Raw genomic sequence first — 26777 nt, forward strand, 5'->3', positions numbered from 1 at the left:
GCATTTCAGATAAGGGCTGATGCTTTATTTTGAAGGAATAAATCTACGCCGACAGCAGGCCAAAAATTCCTATTAGAAGAAGGATTTACCATAATTTTCCAAAACTGTGTATCAGCAGGTAATGTACCTTGGTGAAAATGTAAATGTGTGGGGAACTTAAAGTGGGTGCTGTGTAAGAGACAGGTACGTGCACCTGTAACATCTACAGCTAAAGCTGCAGGAATCCTACTGGAATAGAATCAGAGAATCATAGAATGGTTGGAGTTGGAAGGGACCTTAAAGATCATCCAGTTCCAACCCTTTGCCATGGCCATTCTCCAGTACACTTCCAAATAACTAAATCACGGGCAAAAGCAAACTGATCGAAAACATTCCCACGTCACACGGCAGCGAAGCCAAACCACATGAGGTTTAGAACAGAATTCAAACAAGTATAAAGAGATGGGAAGGGCACTCCCTTCGTATAAACTAGGCATCATAAATTTCAAATGGTGAGAATGGTGTTTCTGTATTTCCAGCAGAGATTCCAGAAATTGAAAAAAACCCGAACCAACCAACCTAGCAGCAAAGCAGTTGTAAGAGGGCCTTCAATCAAAAAAAAAAAAAAAAAAAGACAGAAGCAATGTACAGGCTACAGGAAGTTACCAGTTACCAACAAACACCGTATTTCTATAAAATATTCCGATTTCCTCTCTGCAGAGACACAGCTGAGATTTCCTTTGCCCTTTCTTTTACAGATCACCTTCAGTGTTTCGTTTCCTTGCTGTAGCTTTGGTCAAGGACAAAGCAGGACTCCGCACCCAAATACCCACAGAGCTCATTCTCCCATTTCAGCACAGTGTTAGGATTTATTTACCATAACCTACTTTTTAATAAATAATCATGAAAATGAGTAGACACTCAGAAAAACAAAAACCTCACACCAAAAACCCTCCCCACGCACAACTCACCTATGTTCCATCGCCTGTGTTTCGCATCATCAAACTGCTGCCTCAAAACCAGGAAATCTATGACGTCGGGCATATCGTGGTACCTAATTACAACAGAACACACGACTATTAAGGCATCAAACAGCAGAAGCATAAAGTAAAGCACTTGCATAAAAAATTAACACTTGAAATTCAACACTTCTCAAGCCACGACATTAATGGTATCTGAACTTTGAAACCCCCCCACCAAGAAAGCCCCCGATCTCAATATAATATTGCTTTTCTTACTTCATGGTGAACGATCCTCCCGTCAGTTTACCCGTATCAGGGTCAAGAAAGGCGAGTTTTAGACAGCAGAGAGTAGGCAACCCCACTTCATACTTAATCCCAACTATTTTCATCAGCTCTTGCTCCTGGAATAAACAAACCCGTTACCCGTTGAGGTGAAGGTGACCATAATAACTATTAAAACATGTAATTACAGGAATGCTGAAAAGACCAGATTTCTGGCAGAACACGTCAAAATTAAGTATGTGAAATTTAGTCTTTCAAAACAAGCTGTTATTTCACAATGTAAGTTCTTTGAAAAGTATTTTGCTGTGAAGTGTAACCACCTCATCTGCTTGAGGCAACACAAAACGTACAGTGTAAGGTCTGATTTCGTTTGACTATTTTAAGTTAATATATATTAAGATAAGGGGAAAAAGTGAAGAGCACAACATTAGAAACATCTGTATCAAGAATCTTAAAATCATGGAATGGTTTTGGTTGGAAGGGACCTTAAAGATCATCCAGTCCCAATCCCCTGCCCAGGGCAGGGACACCTCCCACCAGACCAGGTTGCTCCAAGCCCCATCCAGCCTGGCCTTGAACCCCTCCAGGGATGGGGAAGATGGATGATCTTCTTTCAGTTGGTTTCCAAACTTTTTAAATATTAAGATACAAACAAAACTGAAAAAGAAGCCATACCCGTAATTCCATTTTATGCCATGGTTGTTTCTTGGGATTAATACTATATATTTTGTTCTTCTTGGCCATTACAACGTAGGCTTCGTGACCTTGTCGGAAATAGTAGACCTGAAAGTGAAACATGACCGTTATCGAACGAAGACTCTGAGGGGCTGAAATGCCGGCACACCGCTGCCACGCAAGGGGTTACTTTCTATTTTACCATCAATTTCCTTCCGCTCCGTTTTCCTGCAAAAGTCCCCAGGTTCTCCAAAAATTAAGTGGTGGACAAATAAAGCAGGTATCACAGAAATGTTTGCGGAAAAAGCAGGAAAGATTCAGAACGGCATTGTTCCTATGAGCAAAATATCCAAAATTACACACGTGAGACCAAAAGGAAATCAGGAATAAAACCAGGGATTCATCCTCGCACCAGAGAACTGTTCAATGACAACAACATGAATTCCACTGATCCGCCCAGTAACTCATCGCTGCAGGACAGCCCCGAAGGTGACAACCGCGTGTCACTAAAATCACTGCCTGGTTAACCATAGCTTTTTTGAACATGAAGTATATTCTACAAAGAAAATTCAGCTGTTTGACACTGTTCTGGTTAGAATCCGGCGTTCGCTTCCATTCCACCAAACAAACAGCCTAACGAAGACACCAACAAACTGAAAACGGACATTTCAAGCGCTTATTAAAAATTTTCCAATCCTTCCACTCTAAATGTCCACGGTTCAGACGGCCAGAGCCTGTTAGTTTTATTTTGATCCTGTGGTGTATGATACCACCTGGATGAACGGTTTTGTTATAAACCATCACCGTAATGAAGCAGGAAGCTCAAAACCTTAAACGTATATTCACAGAATCTATCTGAAATGCAAAACAGAGGTTCCTCAGACTAATTAGAACAAAGATCTGATAAACAGCTGTATTCCAACTACGATGCATTCCAGAAAAAAAAAAAAAAAAAAAAAAAATCCTCTAGAAATTCCCTAAGCCATAAACATGGGGTTTCCACCAGGCGGGGAGCAATAGCCTAACTGTAAAGGTCAGCCCAAAAAAAGAAAGCAGAGTGAAAAGCCCCTCAGTAAATTTTAAAATACGTTTATACCAATAATCACACCGACAGCTGCATTCCCACATGCTCCCCCAAACCCTCGCACCGGAGAAGATTAGAAACAAGCATCTACCGAGTTTCTCCGTTAACAGTTACGGAACTTGCTCCATGGCACATGACAAGATTCGGTTTGGTTTTGTTTTTTCCCAATACTCTTGGTTTTCAGAGTATTTGACCCACACAATGTCCTCGGAGGAAAAAACCACCCAGTGGTTCGAGAAGGCCTGAAAGCGCGGAGAGTCTCCTGCGCCACCAGAAGCTACTGGCAGGAAAAGCAAGAGGCTCCTGAGACACAGATCTAAAATAATGCCAATTTAATTGAAATTACACTTTCTGCCTTGTGACTATTGTTTCCCTGTACTTTCCAGTGAATCAAACAAACAAACAAAAAAATCCATTTAGTGGGACTGGCTCCAGCCGATTCCTCCTACATTTAGTGATTCTGCTCGACTTCCAGAGAAATCCAACCCACTGCTTACAGCAGCGAAACCATTTTATTTTGTAAATGGCTCTAAGCATTGCAGCTCCTGTGGGAAGAACCAAAGATATCTGTGGAATAGAGAATGATGCCTTTTCCCAGGAAATTATATTTTTGATCTTAATGAACTCCTGCTTCTGCATGTTTGCTTGTTTTTGGGTTTGTTTTTTTGTTTGTTTGCTTTTTTTGTTTGTTTGTTGTTTTTTTTTTTACAAAACCGGTCTTTATGGTGTTAATGGCAGAATTCTCCAGCAAATATCGTCATGTTTCCATAACGGGACGGGGACATGGCAGTCCCATCTCTCTGCTGTGTCTCTGCTGCTCCTCAAGACACACCACAAGGGTCTGTAAACGCCAGTATCCAGCAAGGAAAAGGGATGGTACGCACTATTCTTAGGCACTGAGTATAACTAAATATAGCACCACTGGGTTTCCTGACTTGTTTGTACAGCTGTAGGAACGAATTTGAAGTATCTCTCCTCCCAGATCTTACAAAACATACCCACCATCCACCAAAAAGGCCACCCGAGACCTCTTCTCATCTTATCTCTCCAATTAAACCGATCTTTTATTTCTGCACATCTCAAAAGTAACTTTCTAGATTAACGGCTTCTTTTTGCATCTTGGGCAGATCTGGGGAGAGCAAGTAGCAGGGATGGGATGTTAGAGCCAGCAGCTCCATTACAAACGTGCTCTCTGTTGGTGCGACCACTCCTTCTTTCTAGGCACAGGACAGGAAACCTCCTGTTCACCAAAATAAAGCATTTTTTCAGCAAAAGGACGCGGACCGCTTCGATATTCCCGGTAGACACCACACACACTGTTGAGCGGGTGCCAAACCAGACACCCCAGTTTATCCTACTGAACCTGTACCACGGCACAGTCTCCTGAGTAACAGGGATCCCCCGCTACCCGGTACTACTCGCTGATGCAAATAGCTCTGATGTTCCCATGCTGTACACTCCCAAGTAGAAACCGGCGGGTTCCCCTTTGCTACTTTATTTTGAGACATCTGGGCCACGTTTACCAAGTGTTTACAGCCCAGTTCATACAAAATACATACACAGAAATATATATGTGTGTGTGTGTATATATATATATATACACACACACACATATATACATCGTTTTCTGTTGTAAGAGACCAGGAGAAGTTTTCTGATGTCAGAAACACAATCAAAAGGGACAATATCAGAGTTTTTATTCAGAATAAATGAATTTTAAAAAACCAAACAAACAAAACCACCACGAAAAACCACCCTGAGGTTTAATTCCTATTTTTTAACTTCAGGTCCCAAATGGATGTTTTCCAAACAACTTAAATTCATATTTGATTTCTTACCTATTCTTCAGCGTACAAGTTGCTCTACAACTGAGGACTAGTTTCACTAGTCCTTAAAGGACTCAGAACAAAGGATAAAGCACCTCACGTGTGTGCATACACGCGGCAGAAGGACATTAACACACCCAACACGGTACAAGAAGGAATGTTACTGCCACAGCATGGAATAAAAAACCTCAAAGCAACAATCTGCACAATATTTTTTTAAGTATGGGAAAGACTAAAGGAAGCAAAAGCAAATTTTAGCCAGATCAAAGAATGTTTTGAAAAAAATCCACGATATTCTGGTAATAACTCCCTGGAAAAAATGCACAGATGAAAATTAAAAAGGCAAAAAACAAGCCGAAAGAAGGAAGAACACAGGGAAAAACGACGATACCTCATCTCCCATCTGCGGCACAAACGGGCACCGGCGGGGAACGGTGTCTGTGATCCAGGCTGAGGGCAGCCATTCCTCCAGCGTCAGACCATTCTCGGCCAGAACTCCCACAGCCAGCCTCTGCGCGACACGGGGATGTTAGAAAGCAAACAAAACGCAAAGAGCCAAAACCAAAACTCCCATCAAGTGAAATTCCCCTTGAGGGAAGTACAGTGGGGCAAGGATAACGCAAACATCGTAAATCATGGAAACGGTAGAAAAAAAGTTGAGGCATTGTGCAGACCTCAAAGAAACTGCAATGAAGAGGGGAGAGAGCACAGCTGGAAAATCACAGGCACATGTTATACCAGTGCTCAATTGGGAGTTTCTGGTCTGAGAAAAGATGGTGTTAAAGACATTAAAAAATGTTCCTTAAGTGAAACGTATCGTATTTAGAAAGCATATTATTAGAGCAATCTATCATCTGACTTACAAGTGTCAGTAGTTCTCATGTATTACAAGTGAAAGTCATGATGTTTTTTCAAATTGGACAATATTAAGTCATAGACGTAACTGAATCCTTCATCTAATTCTAAGACAGCAGGAGTGAGCATCCCATAATACACCGAGAACATCTAACCTTTTGTTTTCTCTCTTTGGGTTTCCTCTTCTTTGGTGATGTTGACGGTCCATCCTTCTCCTCAATCCCTTTTTTCCTCTCCTTTTTAATCTGCTTCTTTTGTTTTTCAGGTCCTTCTTCATCCTCGGAACTGCTTTCTGCTTTCTTTGTTTTAATTTTAGGAATTTTCTTTGGTGGTTGCAAATTGATTCCTGCATCTGCCGTCCAGTCAGAATAATCACTGGAGTAGTCACTACGGATGACAATGCCAAAGAAAAAAAGGTATTATAAACCAAGAAGTTAGTTATAATAATAGTAATAAAGCTGAAAATTAAATTATGTAATTTTTTTTTTAATTATTTAAACTTTTCTCTGTAAGGTATATATGGTCACTTACCTGGAACTGCCGTCACTGTGCCACGCTCTTTCATCGTCTTCTGATGTTCCACCGCTGGCGACAACCACTTCCCCTTCCTGACAAAGCCGGGGGAGAAGGGAAAAAGAAAACATTTGCTTTGGAACCCCAAAAAATTAGAATACATGACAATATGCCTCTTCTGGGCTTCGTATGTGTTATAAACATATAGCATTGTAACAGCTTTATGTTGTTAAAAAAGCATAGTTACTTTACTGTAATGAAATTAATTAAGTAAGAAAAAAGAAAGTATCTATTAAATGACAGTACTGCCAGGCCATACTCATTAGGGTCACAGATCCAGGGAATATTTAACACTGCACACGTACTTGGCAAAACCCCTTACAAATGAGTATTTCTCCCTTTTGGCAACTACATTGTAGTCAGAACTAAACACACACAACAGCGCGTGAAAACCTCCTTCAACATCAATTTCTGAAAAGGCGAAAGAAAATGCACAAGGGAAAATGTAACCCGAGTTTCCACTAGAAACAAGCGTTTAATTAGCTGAAGTGGGAGCTTAACAAGTAGAAATGGAATATATATGACTTTTTCCACGAGAAAGGATCTTACGTCCGAGGAACTGTGCCCGTTTTCTAGCTCCTCAGCGGGCCTCGCGGTCTCCTCGACGGCGTATCTGGTGCGGTAGCTGTGCTGGTTCGCCTGCTGCTTCCTCGAGTCGCTGGCGTCCAGTAAATGATCGTGAGAATGGTTCTGCAAAGACACGAAAGTCAAAAATACTTCACTGTTGAGTATACAGCTTATCAACACCTCGCATTCTCTTTAGGAACAGTATTCCAGGAAGCAACTCCTTCAGCAGCAAAAAGATACAGGTAACAGCTCAAAAGAATCCCAGACTCACACAATGACACGGGGTTGGAAGGGGACCGGTGGGAGGTGTCCCTGCCCAGGGTGGGACTGGATGATCTTTAAGGTCCCTTCCAACCCAAACCATTCCATGATCCTATATCTACAGAGACCACGACTGTCTGCTTTTTGCCGTATTTCCCCAAGACAAAGGTGGGAAGCGACTAAAGGATTTAGCAAGTTCTCTCTCCCTCACATTCTGAGCACCAGAATCCAGATCACAGACCCTCTAGGGACAGAGAGAAATGAAGGGCACATTCTTCCCTGGGTAAATATATAAAGGATTTTAAGGGCATAAATATCCACAATGAAAACACAGGGCTCAAAAGGATCCAGCGCTGCCTTTAAAGTTTGGAAACTAAAAAATTTCTCCTCTGAGAAAAGATTTTTCCGAAGTATCCACATCGAGTTTCTGTGAAACGAAAATGTAATAAAAGTAATTACTGAAACCAAAACGCTGGACCGAGCAGCCTACGCCGCTATTTTTATGTCCTAGTGGTATTTTAGGAAAACTGTAACCCAATTAGAAATTGAAGGGTAAGCTGGTGGGAGTTCACATCATCAGGAAGGATCTTCTGACCAGGCTGCAGCTGAAGGAAAAAAAAAATAACCCCTTGAGCAGCGCCATCGTCTAATTAAACTAAAAAAGTCTCTAATTCAGCAAGACAAGAAATAACTGTTAAAATCTGAATTTGTGAGGCCCCATTTTCTATTATTCCTAAGAGGAAAAATAGGGGTTACCAAGACTTCAGATGTCTTGGTACTTCACTAACGAGCCCTGCCATGGCCACCTCCAAAACTGGGAAGTGGCAAACAGCTTCTTCCCGCTACGTACAAAAAACAGGGATACACTGAAAAAAAATATTAGTGTGCTTTATCTTTGGCAACCACATTGAATGCTGGTGACTGCAGCACCGAAATCAGCCTATCGCTCCCATTTCTTAAGATAGCAACGCACACAATTTTAACACAAGAAAGTAATTGAAGAGAAAATTAAGAAATTCAATAAAGAAATCGAAAATGCTTAGGAGACTGTTTGGGAGTGGGGGAGTGTTCATCTCGCTTGTTTTGAAAGCTTCACTTCGGCTGAATATGAAAAAAAAGAAGCAAAACTGAACACTTACATTTAGTATCAAGTAGAAACCTGTCCATCCCAAATTTATCTTTCTACCGCGTATAAAACGTCCCTTCCTCCCCAAGAAAGTGACTAACAAACAGCACGAGCATTAAATACGCTGCTCTGATAAAGTATATACTTGTTCTTAATATTTCATTTCTTCACTTTTCCACCTTGAACCCCTTAAGTGATTTTAACTTTCCAACGGACCGTTTGCAGCCGTCCTCGAAGGCCCGCATTTCACTAAGCTGCTGACTGAGCCCAGGGTGAAACACTCTCACCCAGAACAAGGGCACGACAAAACCCAAAGCACGGGTTCTGCTTTACAGTCGCTTAGAATTTCCTTATTACAAAATATAGTCGGTTATTTGGTCAGAAAAGCACAGACAAGCACAGATGAAACTGATTTTTAACAAACAAAATATAAAATGATTGTTGTTAAATATAGACTATACACCCTACACATTTTCTTGCCAGCGTAAAGGCATAAGAATAAATTTTATTGCAAGTTATATGAAAACATCAAGTCAGTTACGACAATTTCTTCTTTAATACAACCCATTCCCTTCTATTTCATCTGTCCTGTTTTCCTCTTTTCTGAAAAACCCACTCCAGCTCGAGGAAAAAGCATGACTTAGAAATATCCCATAAAGAAACGCGATATGATTATCAGGGAAATACCCGATTCTGTATTTGGAGATGTATTTAAACACGTTGAGGTTAAGAACTGCAACCTGAGCTTTAATCGAGCAGTGTGTGGAAGAGCAGGACGTACGGATGATCGGTGACAGAGTCCCTACAGCCATTCGTGTCCCCAACGCCACATTCCCAGGGCTTCTCACTCGTGACCAACATTGATTTGGCCCAACACACCGAGGGGAATTTTACGCCGCCTCCTGCGATAAGGCAGAAGGGACTGTTTACCTTAGAGAAAGCAGGTATTTTGTTTTCTCTTTGAATGTGACTCGTTACGTGTTTCCTCTTCTCTTCCGATCGATACACCCTGACTTCTTCTTCTCCCTTCGCTGTTCTCCATTCCTCCTGCCTACTGAGGAAACAAAATCGAGACGTTAACTTTAATGCAAAATACTACAACTAAGAGATCTATTCCAAAGCAAGGAATAAACGTTTAACACTAATATTGTTCTCTGAACAGTATTTCTCTCTTTACAGTGAGAATATGGCTTCAAAGTATGGCTACCTTGCTGAACTAAGTAAAATTCCAATCTTATTTCAAAAAGCTGGAGCAGTTTAGGTTTGACTGTGGCCAACAGGGGTTTCATCACAGGAGTTAATTAGTGAACAAAATAAAGTTCCAGTTTGGAAATTAAAATTCACCTCAGACATCTAATGGATCAGGTCAGTGTCCCAGCCATAAAATACCATGTAACGGCAGGAACAAATGGAGTTAAAACACACTGTAATCACAGCCTTCATAGAATCACAGAATGGTTTTGGTTGGAAGGGACCTTAAAGATCATCCAGTTCCAACCCCCTGCCCTGGGCAGGGACACCTCCCACCAGACCAGGTTGCTCCAAGCCCCATCCAGCCTGGCCTTGGACCCTGATCTTATGCTACGAGTCAGAAAACCCTGAGGCAGCCAGATCCCACTGCATATACAAGTTAAATCACTCCGATTGTTAAATGGTCAATTTTTTATTCACAATACTTCTATAACTTCAAGAGTTTTCAAGTGATATGCTAACAGTAACTGATTTCAAACTGAAACTGATTTTTTAAGAAATATAGAAGAATAGATAAATACCCCACAAATAGTTCTATGACGATGTGAATTCCGAAACCGTTCCATTTAATTATCAAACTGAAATTCACTAAGAAGCTACCTGGCCACGCCAGAAGAGAGCTCAGGCACCACGACCCTCCGACTCCAGGCCACCAGGTCCCGCTCGGTGGCTATTTCACTCCGGGGGGCGTTGCTGTGCATCTGACGCACGCCTTCGATCTGCCCACTGCGCCTCAGTCCTATATTTGGTGGTGAATGAACTTCTGAGGTAGAACTTACAGACCCTAAAACGGTCAAAGAGTGAGAGTTTCAGATCAAGTAAAACTCTTAAGAGAAGCATTTAAAAAGAAAAACTCAAAATGAAAGGGGGAAAAAAAAGAATTTTACTTAATCTATTACTTCAAAAGAAATCAAATATTAACCGAATATAACGTTTTCCATAAATTCTTAGCCAACACACAGACTTAAACAGCTCCTGAGTTGCAGTCCCCAGTTTAAAAATTCACGTTGAAAAGGAGCAGATGTAGCAACAATCTCAAGCAAAGCAAACGTTTCATGGGTTTGCTTCTCTTCAAAAATGCTTTTAAAACATTTATGCGAAGCCAACTATTGCTATTGCACTCCAGATCTGTATTATAAAACGGTGAGTTATCTCGCTGAATCGCTGCACTCCTTCAAGAGTCCTCTACCTTCAAAAAAAATGAAGCCACAACACTGGAAATTATTAGGAATCCAAGCTGTAAAATTTACAGAAAAGAAACTGAAATGATCAATAGATTAAAAAAAAAAAACCCAAACCAAAAGGACACACACACACAAGATCCTTCAAACACCTACACTGTAGCGAAATCTCAACATTTTTCCACATCTTTCCATACACGAGCTCTTCTTGCCCTCTCAGGGGGATTGCCAGCCACAAGAAGTGTTAAAAACCACTGTGAGATCTGGTGCCAGCCGCTGGAAGATGGACCGGCCGCACTGAGAAACGAGCGGCTCCTTCCTTCTTTTCTCCTTCTGTTTCCTTACCTGAGACAGTTCAGATTTCTATCGAGCAGAGGCCGGTTCTAGATTAAACACTGGGGTAGCTACTTCTAAGGGAACGCAGTTGCTGCAAGTTCCCAGAGCGGGCAGACAGTGATTTTAACAAAGATAAATTTGTAACGTGAAGAATCCTGAGATTTTACAGGAAGGTAAAAAAAGATGGGAAAAATGTTGTTATTTTCTACAGCTCCTTTCTAACAGTTCAACAAAATGCACAAATCACGCACAATAATGTGATTTAAGGTTTCCAACTCTCGGCTGGTTCGATAGAAGAAGCCACAACGTCCACCCTCCAGTCACCCACCTCGGCTTATCCGGCTGGTGCTACTGGTTCCCGCCTCCCCAGAGCGTCTCTGGTCCTGCTCTTGCTGGAGTCTCTGGATCATGCTGTCCAACGGACTGACCTCTTGATTCGCTTGTTGACTGAGAACTTGATTCAAGCCTGTGGAGTAAAATACACAAGAGAACAACACACAAATATTTATTCCAAGAAGCAAATGTTACGAACGGCTCATCTAAGTTTTAGCTTTGAAACTCAGAAGGACACACGGCTAAATACGGGCTAAGGCATATTTTCCTAACAGCTGGTTTTTAAACACGACAAGTTGGTTTTTTCAATATATTGAGAGCATTTTATTTTTCTAGAGCGGGGTCAAAATGATCACATGTCGCTCCTAATATAGTGTTTAATTTTGACCGCAAATACAGGTCGGACAGAGAATGGCTGGAGATCAGCCCTGAGGAGAAGGACTTGGGGGTGTTGGTGGATGAGAAGCTCAACATGAGCCGGCAAGGTGGGCTGGCAGCCCAGAAAGCAAATCGTATCCTGGGCTGCATCAAGAGAAGAGTGGTCAGCAGGGCAAGGGGGGGGGATTCTGCCCCACCTGGAGCACCGCGTCCAGCTCTGGGGTCCTCAGCACAGGAAGGACATGGACCTGTTGGAGCAGGTCCAGAGGAGGCCACAAAGATGCTCAGAGGGCTGGAGCCCCTCTGCTGTGAGGACAGGCTGAGAGAGTTGGGGGGGTTCAGCCTGGAGAACAGAAGGGTCCGGGGAGACCTTAGAGCCCCTTCCAATCCCTAAAGGGGCTCCAGGAGAGATGGGGAGGGACTCTTGATCAGGGAGGGGAGCCATAGGACGAGGGGGGAATGGTTTTAAACTGAAAGAGGGGAGATTTAGATTAGATTTTAGGCTTTGCTGTGAGGGTGGTGAGACCCTGGCCCAGGTTGCCCAGAGAAGCTGTGGCTGCCCCATCCCTGGAGGGGTTCAAGGCCAGGCTGGATGGGGCTTGGAGCAACCTGGTCTGGTGAGAGGTGTCCCTGCTCAGGGCAGGGGAGTTGCAACTAGATGATATTTAAGGTCCCTTCCAACCCACACCATTCTATGATTCCAAGTCCCAGCAAGTCAAAGAAACTTAACACAACCGTTGTTTGTCAGTTCAGTCAATGTAAATTGTTCAAAGGCCTGCCCAAAATGTGTTATAAAACACGAAGTATAAGCTTCAACAAAAGAACTACATCAAGGTCTAACTGAATTAGAAAAGAATTACCTATACTAGAGAACACCAAGCAGTAAAAACGCTTGGTTGAGCTCCACAGAGACACAAAGATGGTGCAGGTTGGGTAATGCTGATTTTCTCTGGTGTGTAAAACAGCCTCCTCTCGGGTAGGTCTCTCGAATAAAAGACAGGAAATAGTTCTCACGGTAAAATTAAAAGGTTAGAGAGGAAAAGGCCAGGGTTAGAACAGTGATTGGAGAAGGAAGTCAGACACCTCCACAGGGGACAGTTAGATGGTGGAGGGGTGGGAAGCTCTGGTCAAGAGAAGCAGAACTGGCACAACTTTGCAACGAGAGATGACAACAAAACAAGCTACAGAAATTATTTTTCCAGCATGATTCCAAAGAGATCTCACAGCACCAACGGCACTTTGCGAGATCGAAGACAAGATATTACAGTAATTGTGCTATGAAACGAAGAGCTTTGATGACACGGCTACGCAGAAGCAGCCACCTCTTCCTAGATGAGGGTGTGCATGAAGAACATTAATATTCAAGATAGTGCCCTCAGGGTTTCAAGGTTATTGTAGTTGGAGTCAACCTCCCTCAAGCAGCAGAAGCCTGGAATCATGGAATGAGCTCTGGAATAACCACAGCTGGATGGTTTCTGACTCACACAGTGAGACAGTCAGATTTAAATGGTGATCTCACGAGCAGACGCACCATCTACTGAAAACAGCGGGAAACATACTAATAACCCAAGAATGATCTTAAATAGGGAAACTGCTACCGACACAAAATGAACGCTTTTACGTATCTAACTTGTGAGATTTGCCTTTGCAAGCAACAGCAGGTTTTTTTTAAATAACGAAATAATAAAGACACTGGTATATATTTGATTTGTTTCAAAACGTGGTTTAAGGAAGCTTCACGTACATCTAAGCACTAAATCAAGCATGACTCTCTAAATTTACCCTACTCTTATAAGCCCCCACAGAAAACTTGAGAAGCAATAAATCATCAGTGCTCTGAGGGAGATCCATCAAATCCCACAGTAAAGTTTCAGAAAGAAATGGAGCTTCCTTAGTGGAAGGGAACATATAAAATACACAAACATAAGACTGCACATATTGTTGGTGAACTGTAAAGAGGTAGAAAATGTCTTCTGTCTCTCCAAAATCTCTCTGGCTGGCTGGTTCACAGAATCATAGAATGGTTTGGGTTGGAAGGGACCTTAAAGATCATCCAGTTCCAACCCCCCTGCCCTGGGCAGGGACACCTCCCACCAGACCAGGTTGCTCAAAGCCCCATCCAGCTTGGTCTTGATGGCTTCCTGCAACCAAACCAAATGCCATGGACATCATCTTCCTGTCGTGCAGCCACACCATTAAATTTAAAGCTGCTGGGTCTGCGGGCAGAGTCCAACTTGTTTCAAGGTATTATATGGGAGAATGTGCCTAGGATATTTTCAAATTTGGAGAATTTCAGAACGTCATGGATCTATCCCGTAACTATAACAATGAAGTAATACTGCATCCTTCCCTGGAAGTCGAATTTAGCTTCAAAGCCACCGGCTAAGAAGTTAGAGATAAACCATGGCATACGTTCACCAGAAAGGGTTTTTTCCTTCTTGTCAGGAAGCATTTCTTCCTGGGATTTTGGAAGAAATACGGAAATGCTTCTTAAAAATTATTATGTAATTATTCAAGTGGCTTTTAACCCTCAGGTCTACAAATGAGGATAAAAGGATACTTGGTAACACCACCATCAGTTAACCTTCCAGGAACGTCTGACACGCCACAGGCTTAAGCACGGTGTAGGTATAACCCACTATTTACAGGCACAGCCAGTTTTCCCACATTTTCAAGAATATCCAAATACTTAACAATGAGTATCTTGCAAGTATTTAAAGCTACTTTCACCAGTCACTGTTTGCTCATTCATACTAGTGCCATGTAACAAGTAGGCATCATTTTTACATCCTCACTGGCCCAAAACAAGCATATTCCTCTCATGTGCACAGAAAATACAACTTTTGAGGCACTTCCGAGATCTTCTATCCTCATCAAGTCTTCAGAGCTCTCTAACCAAACTATCGAAGCTGAACGACTGCCTTCACGTAAAGAGGAAGAGGATTCTGCACGTTGCAGGTGTCCGCTCATTTTTTCTCTTCTTGTAAGTGTTTCCTGTTCCACGAGCTGTGGAAGCCCCGTCTATTTCCTACACTTTCTGAAACAGGGAATCTCACCCCGAGGAGATGGAGTGAAAGCTCACTCAGGGTCACACGCTCTTTCAACACTGAAACGAGCTCCAGCCTCCCTGGTGGCATAGCATCAATTAGTGCTGACTTGATCCATGACGATACCGTAAAATTGTCCCAAGCGATCAGTGCCGAGGACCCTGCAGTTCCACGCTACGTGAACTGCTATGCCCAGAAATGAAGAAATAAAAGATGAAGTGAAAGGGAAAGCGCAGAACACCCAGAGGTAACTAGACAGGCTACCGCGTACCGAATTGAAATTTGCCATACCTGAAGATGTGACTCCCATCTGAGGAATAAGCTGTTCCTCCCTGCAGTTCTCACGACCAGGAACCAGCCTCTGATACCTGGCGGGATGAGGGTTGCCATCCACGTCAACCAAAAAGGGGGGAGGCATAAGGTGTGGAGCCTGCTGGGTCTGTTCGTCCAGGACGAAGTTGTTGGCATCACGGATAAGGGGCCGATAATCACTATGAAAGAACATCTGATCTGCTATCTGTAAACAAAGTCATTTTGTAATTTTTTTTTAAAGAACCTATTAAAAAAAAAAAGCACACAGAAGATAACGGCCAAAAGCATTTTTAACAGTGGTCACTTTTGCAAAAACAAGGTTACAAGCTGATCTGTTTTTCTGCACTTAAAGGGGAAAATGTAATGACTCCATGATTATTTTTTCCCCGCAGTACTCCTTTGCTAGATTATAGTCCAAGGAGAACAACTCACACGTTTGAGGGTGGGGAGCATTTAAAGAACAGAGGAACGGGGCAGCGTTTAACTACTGGAAGACATTTGACAGAACGCTGCATGGACATATTAAACAGGTTACAAATTTTCTTCTATACTCCGAATATATGAATATATATTCTGATAATGAAAACTGTGTCACAGATTTATGAGCTGTGGTGTAGGAAGAGGAATAGGAAACTATTTATCCCATCACGTCATTGCCAAATATTTTAACATCAGCAGCCAAACATATGTATTCTTGTTATAATGCTAGATAGATGAAAAAGTTCCAGTAGAGAAAATAAAGCTCATGTCAAGTTGAATTCTTCAGGCTCAAAGCTTTCTTTTTCTATTTCAGTCCATCTGCTCATAATTTATTCTAGATGACTTTCCACAGACACTCAAGACCGAGGAATTCTTTTGTCCAAACAGTATCTAAAAAGGCTTATGCTCCGTCCCTCGCTGGCACGTGCATCTCGGTATTGTGCGATCAGAAAGATACTGAACCACATGGATGAAAGAGAAAGAGACCAGAAGCCAAGTTGAGGCATAAACTACAGATCCCAACGCTACCTACTGGCAAGCAAACCCCAGTTTAACTTCAAACAAGTGAAAATAAAATCGTAAAATCATCATTCATGTGAATCAGATTTCCGGGACAGCATAAAAATGATTAAGAAATTGACTCAAAGCATAGAGATCTCCAAAAAATTCTCATGCTAGGTGTTAAAGACAGACAGGTCTTCGAGCCCTGCCAGAGGAATGCCTGAGTTGTTGTGGAATAATCCCTGGTTTCTGCAGAGCGTGCTCTACCATGACCAATCCATAACAGAGCTCCCAGTAACTTCTCACGTAGAAGCCAGCAAGGCAGAGGCTGTAGCGTCTACTCAGAGATCTGGTCTCCCAGTGACTAAGTTGTTCTGTCCTGGACCTGAGAAGACCAGGAGGGAAAGATGACAACAAACATCTGCCAATTACATCAGAAAGTTGCATCCATGTGAGGTGGATAAAAAAGGAATAACGAAAAAAAAATCATAGGAATCATGGGATCTGGATGCCACAAACGTTCAGAAAAGTAACAACAGGAAGAAAATTTAAAAGATTCGCGGAAAGATGCAATGGCAAAGAATTTACTTCAGGGATTAAAAAGGTGACCCTCAGAGAGTGCACACAGACAAGGTGACAAGCCCTGACTGGATGAAATCTTGCTGCTGGATTCACCGTAACTTGACAGAGGCTGAATGAGAAAGACACGAGCACTTTGATGTGTCTGACTGACAGAACCAAGGCCTTCTTAACGACTGTGCTCCTTCAGCTCAAACAGCTCAATATGATGAAGATACAGGTGCCCTAGGAGGACCTAAGATTTTCCCTAGAATCACAAGAGCAGAGCATCCAGCACTTTCACCTGGCCTAAGTTTTCCTGTCGAGTACTTCCCACTCTGAGAAAGAAGAGATTCCAATGGCAGGACAACAGATCACGAGTTGTAATGTGCTGTGATTTGGCCGTACAGTGCTGTCTGTGTCCCAGGTTTCATTAGCAAAGGGAAGATATGAAACCCCTTCCTTAGCTCCAGTGACATCTACCAGAATAGCCACCAGGGCAAGATCATGAGGGACTTCTTTGCAATTACCCTTCTGTGTACTCTGTACTGCTATCAAGTATGGTAGAATAAACAATTTTCTACTCCAGGAGATAAGCATTAATGGAGAACCCAGGCTCAGACCAACTCTCAGGTAGGACATTGGAATGTTCCTACTGGAACCCGGGGCAACAATCTTATCCTCAGCTACTCCAACTCCTGACAAAAATCAGAAGAATTACATGTTTTAGAGAATCTTAAATAGCTATGTTCAGCAGGCACCAAGTTAAAACAATCAGACCTACTTCTTGATGTACTATCAAAGACCAAATTCATGACAAAAAGAAGATACCACACCATCATTAGGACATACGGCTTCACAAACCCAGCTTGGGTTTAAGTGCAAAAGCTTTCCACAAGGCCTGAGCTCTACAAGCAGACTCTCCTTCACTAACTACACATTCAGGATGTCTCAGTTTCTCCAAATGGGGACATCTACATAAATGCCAAGAGATTTTTTCCCCACTCCTGCACCAACCCACCACAGAGGAGCTGTCAACTTCCAACGGAGAGCTGTGGTTTGGGCAGCCTATGGAATAAAAGCCTTAGAAAGCTCAGAGATCTACTCCAATCTAAAATTTAAAATCTACTGAGAAGTATCTTCTGCTTTAGGACATTTAGGCGTTCCTGGACAAGTTTCTACCCAAGCAAGAACTTCTGAAGTGCACATTCCCTGTTGATGGTGAACTCAGCTCATCTCTAATCATCTTCACACGCTCAGAAATTTCAGCTGACACTAGCTCAAGGTTCCCCTAACTGGGACAAATAACAAAGGAGCCCCAAACAAGCAGGAAATGGTATTTTTTTCCCCACTAAAGAATAACTCGACAAAAATATGTATCGCCGAAAATAACCCAAACCAAAACAAACCCACCCCATCACCTTCACTGTGGCCGAGACCACACTGGGGAAGGAAAAGCCTGACCAGTGGTTCCAGTCAACTAGGAAGCCAGACACCACCTGAATGTAGCAGGAAAAGACACACACGTGGAAGCCCAAGAGCTTGCTCTCAGCAGAGCCATCGCTATCTCAGCTATAACCATGGTCCCGAGCACAACTCACAGATGCAGAAACACAGGACAGGTTACCAAACTCCTCTCTTCTGTAAAAATCATTCTTCAAGATGGATGGAAACCACTTGAAAACCAAAAAAAAATGCAGGGTCTATCAGAGCATGTTCTCCCAAGATGTTTGAAAAAAACCCAAGTATCTGGGGGGGCTGGGGAAGGGCAGGACAGAACAAACACCACCGAATCTCCAGTGTAGAATCTTCTACCTATTCGTAGTCACATTTTTCCACAAATCGGGTCAGACAAAAATAAAGAGGAGACGGAACCAGACAAGAAAGAGCTCAGAAACTTCCAAGCTGAGTTTTCTGAGACTTGAAGACTGAGATTGAAGAGGTAACAAATCTAAATCCTATTTGCTCCCATTTCTTCTATGGTCTAGAAGGCCAAGATTACCATTGGCACAGTAACAACTGGAAAGGATTATTTTAAATCACCCAACAAGTGAAAAGTTTTAAACATAATCTTTTCTCAGAGGCTGCAGCAAAAACCCCAAGAGAACAAAGGGTCTGTAGAATTCAAGAAGTGAAAAAGAATTGGTTTTATCCTTCAAACAGATCGAATTCCTCACAAGGTAAATTCTCAAATGGCAATGTAAAGCAAACTCCTGGTCTATCACCGCAAAGAAAAAAAAGGCTCTTGGTTTCAATATGACTTCCAGCACTGAGCAGAGAACTACACACTTCCAAAATGGAGAGAAAAATAAACCTGGAACAATCCATGGACACGGTGAGAAAAATGCTTCTGTTACAACAAGCTTTAAAGTTTGGAAGAGTGAGAACTCTGAAAGACAAAGACCTTGAAAACAATCTGATAATCCTGGTTTTCCTTCCTTGTGGTGTCTCCCCTCATTCACTTTCTTTGGAATGGAAGGGGAAAGGCACAGCTAGTAAAAGCTGAGGGATGGCAACAGCAGCCAAGTACCGAGTAGTTCAAATCACAGCTGAGAGACAGAGGAAAAAAAATCCCCAATCTGCAAACACTGCTGTAAGGAGCATCAGAGTAAGAGCTGGAAGACTACAGACAGAAATGCAGTGGCTTACAAGGCAAAGATTAAAAGTCCTTTTGCTCTCCCTCCTTCAGGCCCCTATGAGTTGCTCTTTGCCAAAATGCTTTCAGGGCCAGCCCAAGTCCAAAAATCCAAAGCAGGAGGTGAGATCCAGAAGCCAACACTTCAACAAGTCCTGTAACCAGTGGTGTCCCCCAGGGGTCAATACTTGGTCCAGTCCTGTTCAACATATTCATCAGCGACCTGGACGAGGGGACCGAGTTGTATCCTCAGCAAGTTTGCTGATGATACCAAACTGGGAGGGGTGGCTGACACCCCGGAGGGCCGTGCTGCCATCCAGCGAGACCTGGACAGGCTGGAGAGCTGGGCAAGGAAGAACCTCATGAGGTTCAACAGGGAAAAGCGTAGGGTCCTGCACCTGGGGAAGAAGAATGTCAGGCACCAATACAGGTTAGGTGTGGACCTGCTGGAGTCAAGTTCTGAAGAGAAAGATCTGGGGGTCCTGGTAGACAGCAAAATGACAATGAGCAAGCAGTGTGCTCTTGTGGCCAGGAAGGGCAATGGAATCCTGGGCTGCATAGGGAAGAGTGTGGCCAGTAGGTCGAGGGAAGTCATTCTCCCTCTCTACTCTGCACTGGTGAGGCCACAACTGGAATACTGCATCCAGTTCTGGGCTCCCCAATTCAAGAGGGATAGGGAACTACTGGAAAGAGTCCAGCGAAGGGCAACGAGGAGGATTCAAGGATTGGAGCATCTCCCTTATGAGGAAAGGCTGAGAGAGCTGGGACTCTTTAGCCTGGAGAAGAGAAGGCTGAGGGGAGACATTTTGAATGCTTATAAGTATCTAAAGGGTGGGTTGAAGGAGGAGGGAGCCAGACTCTTTTCAGTGGTTCCCAGTGAGAGGACGAGGGGCAACAGGCACAAGCTGGAACATAGGAGGTTCCACTCAAATATGAGAAGAAACTTCTTCACGGTGAGGGTGCCAGAGCCCTGGAACAGGCTGCCCAGGGAGGTCGTGGAGTCCCCTTCTCTGGAGATTTTCAAGACCCGCCTGGATGCAGTCCTGAGTAACATGCTCTGACATGCTCTGGGCAATCCTGCTTCGGCAGGGGAGTTGGACTAGATGATCTCTATGGTCCCTTCCAACTCTAAAAATTCAGTGAAATTCAGTGAAACAACCTTCACCTATCAGCTACCAGGAGCAGAGATGAAAATCGTGGAGCAGATACGTCTGCTTGAGTCTTAGAAAGAGGGAGAAGAGACACCTCCCCTCTTCCCTGGGTGGTAAAAGAAGAACTGGGACCTTGAGAGCACTCCAAACTGGGTGAGCTGCATGGTTCACAGGGCATGGTCATCCACAGAGGGGAAAAAAAATAACACCACAAATCTTTAAAGTCATGAGGGTCTGTGGCAAGACACCCACACTTGCAATACACAATGTAGACTGTGAGATTAGAATAAAGATGTAATATTTTAATCAGACAGTAACAGTGGAACATTGCTGTGTAAGCACCAAGGCAACAGAACTTCATTAGCAGACGCAGAATAGCATCAATAGAACATATAGTGCATTTATTGTAAATAACTGTCTCCCAGACTATGCAATGTTTAAATACAGATAGCAGGAATTAGTTGTATTAAACCTCCCACCTTTTTTTTTTTTGTCTTAGTTAGGAACCAGAAAAATATTTGAAGCAAAATGATTTAACTGTTACCAATTCCACTCTAGTTTATCCACATTATTCCTGCGGATCCATTAGTAGACACTCGCAACCTTGTCACATAAGAGAGAGCACAGTGACTGGGTAATTCTTCAAAATGTTTTCCTTTTTTTTTTTTTATAAATTATTTTTAACTTCCCATCTAAACAGCTTAATAGCGTGTTCCCATAGTTTAAAAAAGGACAGTGAAAGAAAGCTCAGTGTCAACAACAGGAATCTGAAACATCCCATATTAATGGCTCAAAATTGTCGTGACCCTCTTGAAAGGAAGCTCTGGAGGAAAAGCTTGCACGAACGCATTCAACACAGACAAAACATTTTGATTTTCATCTTGCACTGTACCTTGTCATATTTGCTACTGGAACCAAAGCCAAAAATCAGAAGGTGACCGTGAGAATCGGTACATGCAAAATGCTGTCCGTCAGGAGAGCACTTGCAGTCAAAAACTGCACCGTGTCCTTGTCCTTCAATCTGAAATACATCAACATACAAAATAATTAAAGTTACCAGAAATAAATAAATAACTTTCAATTATGATTCTCAAAACTGTGGTGCTGATGTTGAAATTTATAAAATCTGGAAGACAGTATATACTGCTAGATGGAAGTTACTTTAAAACGTAAGTTTACTTCTAAGCTAATTCACTTCTCCGTGAATTTTGCGATAATGCTCATGAGAGATGCCAAATTGCTAGTAGTAGAAACGGACAGATTTATCCACAAAGCAGGCACAGTCTAGGAAGTGAAAAAAAAAAAATAAAAGCTTCCCCTTGATCGTCCTGCTAATGAGCCTAACGAGAGAGCTGGGTCCGGTTCAGGGCTCGGTCGCTCCACCCTTTCGATCCTTTGCCTTTTGGCTAAGCCGCCCCAGGAGCGGTGGCCGCTGCGGGGGTCCAGGACACCGGCCCCGCTTGGAAAAACGCGCCGACATCGACAACCCACATTACACCACTTCGCAACTGCCTGTTTCCGTGATGCCTACTCCTAATTTACTGGAGTGGGGGGAGGGGGAGGTGTAGATTGGTGTAAAAACTCCACTTTTTAAAGGAGAACTGCAAAGATTTTAAAAAAGGAATTTTTACCTGATACTCATTTTCTGTTTTCCAGTTCCATTAAGCCAGAACAAATGGGTTTTTGTTTTTCCCTGCAACCTGTCAATCAAGCAGAGGTGACCAATCACCACTCTGAATTTTCACGTCTTCAGCACCTCTTCAGAAAGCCCCTTTCTATTCTCCCCAGCAAAGCACTTTTGCATTTTTCTTTATAGAGACACCAAAGAAAATTCTTTCCCTGACTGTGGCCGGCCTCGATACTGCCAGAAAAAACACCCCCGGTGGTACCCAGCCTGCAGGCACCAACGCTACGCACCTTCCAGAGGCCCTCAGCATCATTTTAAAAAGTTAAATAATGAACCAAGGCTGGAAAAACCTGAGGTAGGTACAGTTCTCACTAGCTTAAAGGCTGAGACAAAGGCAAAAAGGCTCAATTTTTGGCCCAAGGTCGTCAAACACATCCGCACCCGCTCCCCTGCTCACCCCCCCACGGCAGAGCCTGCTACACCTATTTATTACCAGCGCCTTCGGGTACTTGATAAAGGTCTTTCTTACTACAAAAGTACTTTCCACAAAAGTCAAACGAGTTTCTGGCTTAGCAAAAGAGGAACTTAAACCAACGCAAGTTTTACGTTCTCTTTTGCTCGTTATCCCAGAAGAAACGAACAGAAGCGTCGGATAGGAAGAGATGGAAAATAAACCCCAGAGCTTGAAGGGAGTGACGCTGCCGTCGCCACGGCTGGGAACGCAGAAACTCACTCATGCTGAGCAAGATCCAACAACCAAGGCAAAGCTACAGCTTTGTGCTGCTTTTCGTACCTAGAAAGCTCACCGTAATAAAAGGGGGAGAATCTGGGGAGACCGGTGGAGAGGGGAAGGAACTTCAGCCCAAGAATAAGCTTCGCAGATGGACAGTAAAAACCTGGAAAAGCAGCACTTCCACAGAGATTTCTGTTCCCTTTCCCTTCCTCCAACAAAGGGAACATCAAAGCATCAAGCTTCCTAACTTTCAAGTCCTTCACAAATAGAATTTCAAGGTTCTCCTAGAGGCTAAGATGTGAAGACTTTTTGTTTTACAAGGACAACAAGGCATGCTGTGGGAAGAATCATTTCCTAACCACGGTGAGGAGAAAAGTGAGAAACAGAAGGAAAAAAAAAAAATCAGACTATTAAGATGATGGGGTTTTTTTAATCCTTCCCAGCAAGAAACGGTTTGGATGGACCATTTTCAAGAAACTCTTGGGAATTAAGAGTGTTAGTTGGGAGACATTCCCTTCTTATGTAAAGGAAAAGAATTGTGATCTACTATTCAGTCATTAATAGAGTGTAAATAGTTTTACTCTGAATGTGGCCAGAATCTGGTTTTAAAAGTGCTTTTGAAAAGGACAACAGTAAAACCTTTTAGTACAACCCCTTGAGTCTGATGTACAATTACTTGGAAATAAAGATCCTTAATATTGTAAGAACAAAAAATTACTGTTGGGGATAAGCTTCCAAGATATAATTACTATTACGAATTAAAGAGCAAAGCCTGTCGGAGTACCCAGTAGAGTTTTTTAAAAACAAAAATATTTTGGGATTAATAAATGACATTTTACAATGGGATTTCTTCAATAATAAAGCTAACACAGAGGAGTTGGTCACCTGGAACAGAAACTAAATGTAAAGTTGCTGCAGTAAATCAGTGAAGCTGTAACTTCAGCAAGATAAAAGACCTCAGCAAGAAGGGAGCTGCTTTCCCCTCTCCACCCCTTTTAAATCAAAGATGGAAGAACTATATGAAGACTGTATCCCAAAGAAGGTAATATTCTGTCTGGAGCCTTCCTCTGTTGAACAAAAGGATATCAACGGTGAAGGGAAGAGACCACTCCCAAGAACAGAAAAAGCCCAATTAAGAGCCGTCCCATCAAAGGGCTGCCAAGAACCAACACGTTAAGACGCTGCTGGAAGCAAAGACATGGAGCATTGACTCTTTGGCCACAACCAGGGAAGAACCAGGGATGCCATATGAAGAGGACTAAATTAACATTACTTACAGACCCAACCCCAAGAGTTAAGCCCATATTTTCACTAGCAAGGGAAGAGATGGACAGTGGTACATCACAAAGGGATGAATGCTGATGAGGGAAGGGAATGAAAGAAAACATTACTGTGTCCCTCTCAGATTTGAAAGGAGCTTATTGTTCTCTCCCAAACCAGGGAGAACAGAGCTGTGAAACACAAAGGAACCTGTCTCAGATCCATAAGAATAATCTGTATGAAAACAGAGTAGTGCCACCTACAGAGAGAGCGAGCTCAAGAATAAGCCTTTCTGACCTGTTATAAATAGACAGTATGAGAGACTTAAAACCTAGTTTTTAAGACAAGTGAAAAACACAAGGGAATAGAAAAAAAAAAAAATCATGTAAAACAAAAATTAATCAAGAGGAGAGAATACCAGACAAACTTAGCAGACGTTCTTCGTTAAAATAACTGCTTTTTTTATACCAAGAAAATAGAATACAGTCAACCTAGCTAGACTTCACGGCCATGATACGGCACTGAAAACTCAGTTCCCATGGAACAGACTGCGATTAGTAAGAGAAATAGAGAGTAGGGAAACTTGCTAAGGAAAGGGTAACAGTGGTTTTGGAAAGACACCCCGAACTGAAAGGATGTCATCAGTGGAGTTCCTCAAGCCAGGCCTTTCTGTTAGCGACTACAGAAACAAGTGAGAGCCCGTTGATGAAATGAACATTAGGAAATTATCCACTGAGAACAAATTTGGGAGCAGCACAAGTGATACCGACTGGAGCGATGAAAAGCCCCCAGGACAAAACGCAATAGGCCACGAAGGTAGTAAGATTATCAGAAATAACTCGCTGAACACACTTACTGCCAGAAAAAACAACAGAACTCGGGCTACACAGAATAATTTCTATCACACCTTCCGACACAAGTCGTCAGAGCTGATGAAAAAGTCAGTGAATTAAGGCTCTACCAGCCTGAGGTAGAGGGTGTTCTCTCTCGTCCTTCACTAAGGGACTGGGGCAATTAGTTGGAAACACAGGGAGAAAAATCACTGCGTCTTCACTGCAACGCGTACAGTGCAACAACAGAAAGAGAACCGTAATTCTAAATCGTACCAGAAGTATATCCGGGAGACAAAGCGCACACGTGCTGGACAAACAGACAACGATAATAACAAACTCTTCCAAAGCAATACACGTAATTTTTGCTTCCCGTGTTTCAAGGTGAATAAATTTTAAGTGGAACGGCTACAGAGAAACGTTTCCACTCCTCATGATAATGAAAATCCTAAGAGCTCAACTTCTTCACGTGGACACTAAGGAAAAAGGACTATTTTGTGTGCCTGTAGAAAAAGAGCCTTAGCAGCAAGAGAACTATTCTATTTAAATGCAGAGGAACAAATGGAAATTGGTTACAAGCAACACTAAAACTTGAAAATTGAAATTTAGATTCTAACGATCACAACAATGGTACGCTAGATCAACCTTCTAAAGTGAGCCAAAAAGTTAACTCATTGTTATGAAAACATATAACCTCTTTCCTAAGTGATGAAACTACACCATATCTGCTGGAGTCAAAATCGGTCTCCGAGTATCTTAAAGTTCCTTTGCAGGTTTATGTTCTCCTTTGCTTTAAGGAACAATCTCCGACCACAGCCTGCTGCCAGGGTAAGCCAAAAAATATCTACGGACTTCCTGCAAAGCTAGAAGTGGTTACTGCAGATTTGGAGAAGTGGAAGGAACACTTAATGTTTAAGCCAGTTTAAAAAAAAAAAAAAAATAAAAAAAGAAAATCCCCAGGGCTTTTACACTGCTTCCAGAACAAAGGATCAAATGGTAGGAAGAGGACAAGAAGTAATTAAATTAAGAGTAAGATGTTCACTAAAAATGTTTCTATCTTCCTACCACCCAAGCCAGTTCTCCATTCAGGAATGCAGTGTATTTCCCTTGAAAGACAAACATATCAATGAAAAGCGAAAAGCTCTGACAGATCACCCACTCTGAGGATGCCTAAAGTTATATAAAGGCATATATATAGAAAGTATTTACATTTTCTTTTCTATTTTTTTGTTAAAGAAAGTTTTTCTTAATAAACATCCTCCAAACAGTACTGGCTTCTACTTGGAATACTGGAGCGTGATGCTGGCTTTGCTTTTCAGGATCTGCTCTTCAGATTGTGCTTTTACGTATTATTCAAATGTGGAAGCTCTCAAAAATTTCAAAAATATTTTAGTCGGATTACACACTGGCTGATTCAAAAGTAATGCATCCATAATCTTATCCTACATCATTCTGTATTTCAGATGACTACAAAACCTCATCTAAAAGTGCAATCCCATATAATCCTAGCAAAACTGGAAGATTCTTCAGACTTTATGAAGTCAACAACGTAAGAAATAACTGTTTTTAAATCTCTTGTTGACACTGGAGACTGCAATACCTTGTCCATATGAGCAACAGGTACGTCTTTTGGACATTAGTCCAAAAAAATCACCTCACATGGCAGAAAAATCCATGCACAGAGCATTCTGTTGGGCTGTCCTAGATGGAATCTGATCTTTCATGATGTTCTTCTGGCAGGGACGCAGATTTTTTTTGCTATGTTATTTAGACTAAAACTAATCAAGGAGTTGCCAACCAAGATCTAGGTGGGCCATGCAGGTTTACACAAGGAAACAACATTGTAAGCGATATGATAATTCAGAGTTTAGCAGGTCACACTGGAAGCTGGAGCATTAGAAAAGAAGGAACCACATCACACAGGTCAGACCTCAGAAGATGGGGTGGGAAAAGCGTGAAGATAGACAGCCATAA

The 26777-nt window shown here is 42.4% G+C and overlaps 1 protein-coding gene across 1 annotated transcript in view; it reads right to left on the bottom strand.

The window, feature by feature from the left end:
• The window catches only part of PHIP (PHIP subunit of CUL4-Ring ligase complex), a 95981-nt gene that overhangs the window by 19546 nt on the left and 49658 nt on the right, over positions 1 to 26777 (bottom strand). Inside the window, exons 16-27 of the mRNA XM_074150227.1 lie at positions 21246 to 21374; positions 15008 to 15233; positions 11287 to 11424; positions 10042 to 10225; positions 9121 to 9244; positions 6786 to 6926; positions 6195 to 6271; positions 5819 to 6050; positions 5200 to 5319; positions 1899 to 2006; positions 1218 to 1342; positions 951 to 1033 (exon numbers count right to left, since the gene is read on the bottom strand). Coding sequence (XP_074006328.1) covers positions 951 to 1033; positions 1218 to 1342; positions 1899 to 2006; positions 5200 to 5319; positions 5819 to 6050; positions 6195 to 6271; positions 6786 to 6926; positions 9121 to 9244; positions 10042 to 10225; positions 11287 to 11424; positions 15008 to 15233; positions 21246 to 21374 — 1687 coding nt within the window. The remainder of the gene's footprint in view (positions 1 to 950; positions 1034 to 1217; positions 1343 to 1898; positions 2007 to 5199; positions 5320 to 5818; positions 6051 to 6194; positions 6272 to 6785; positions 6927 to 9120; positions 9245 to 10041; positions 10226 to 11286; positions 11425 to 15007; positions 15234 to 21245; positions 21375 to 26777) is intronic.

Source organism: Numenius arquata, chromosome 7 (assembly GCF_964106895.1).
Source record: "Numenius arquata chromosome 7, bNumArq3.hap1.1, whole genome shotgun sequence".
In the NCBI taxonomy this organism is placed as follows: Eukaryota; Metazoa; Chordata; class Aves; order Charadriiformes; family Scolopacidae; genus Numenius; species Numenius arquata.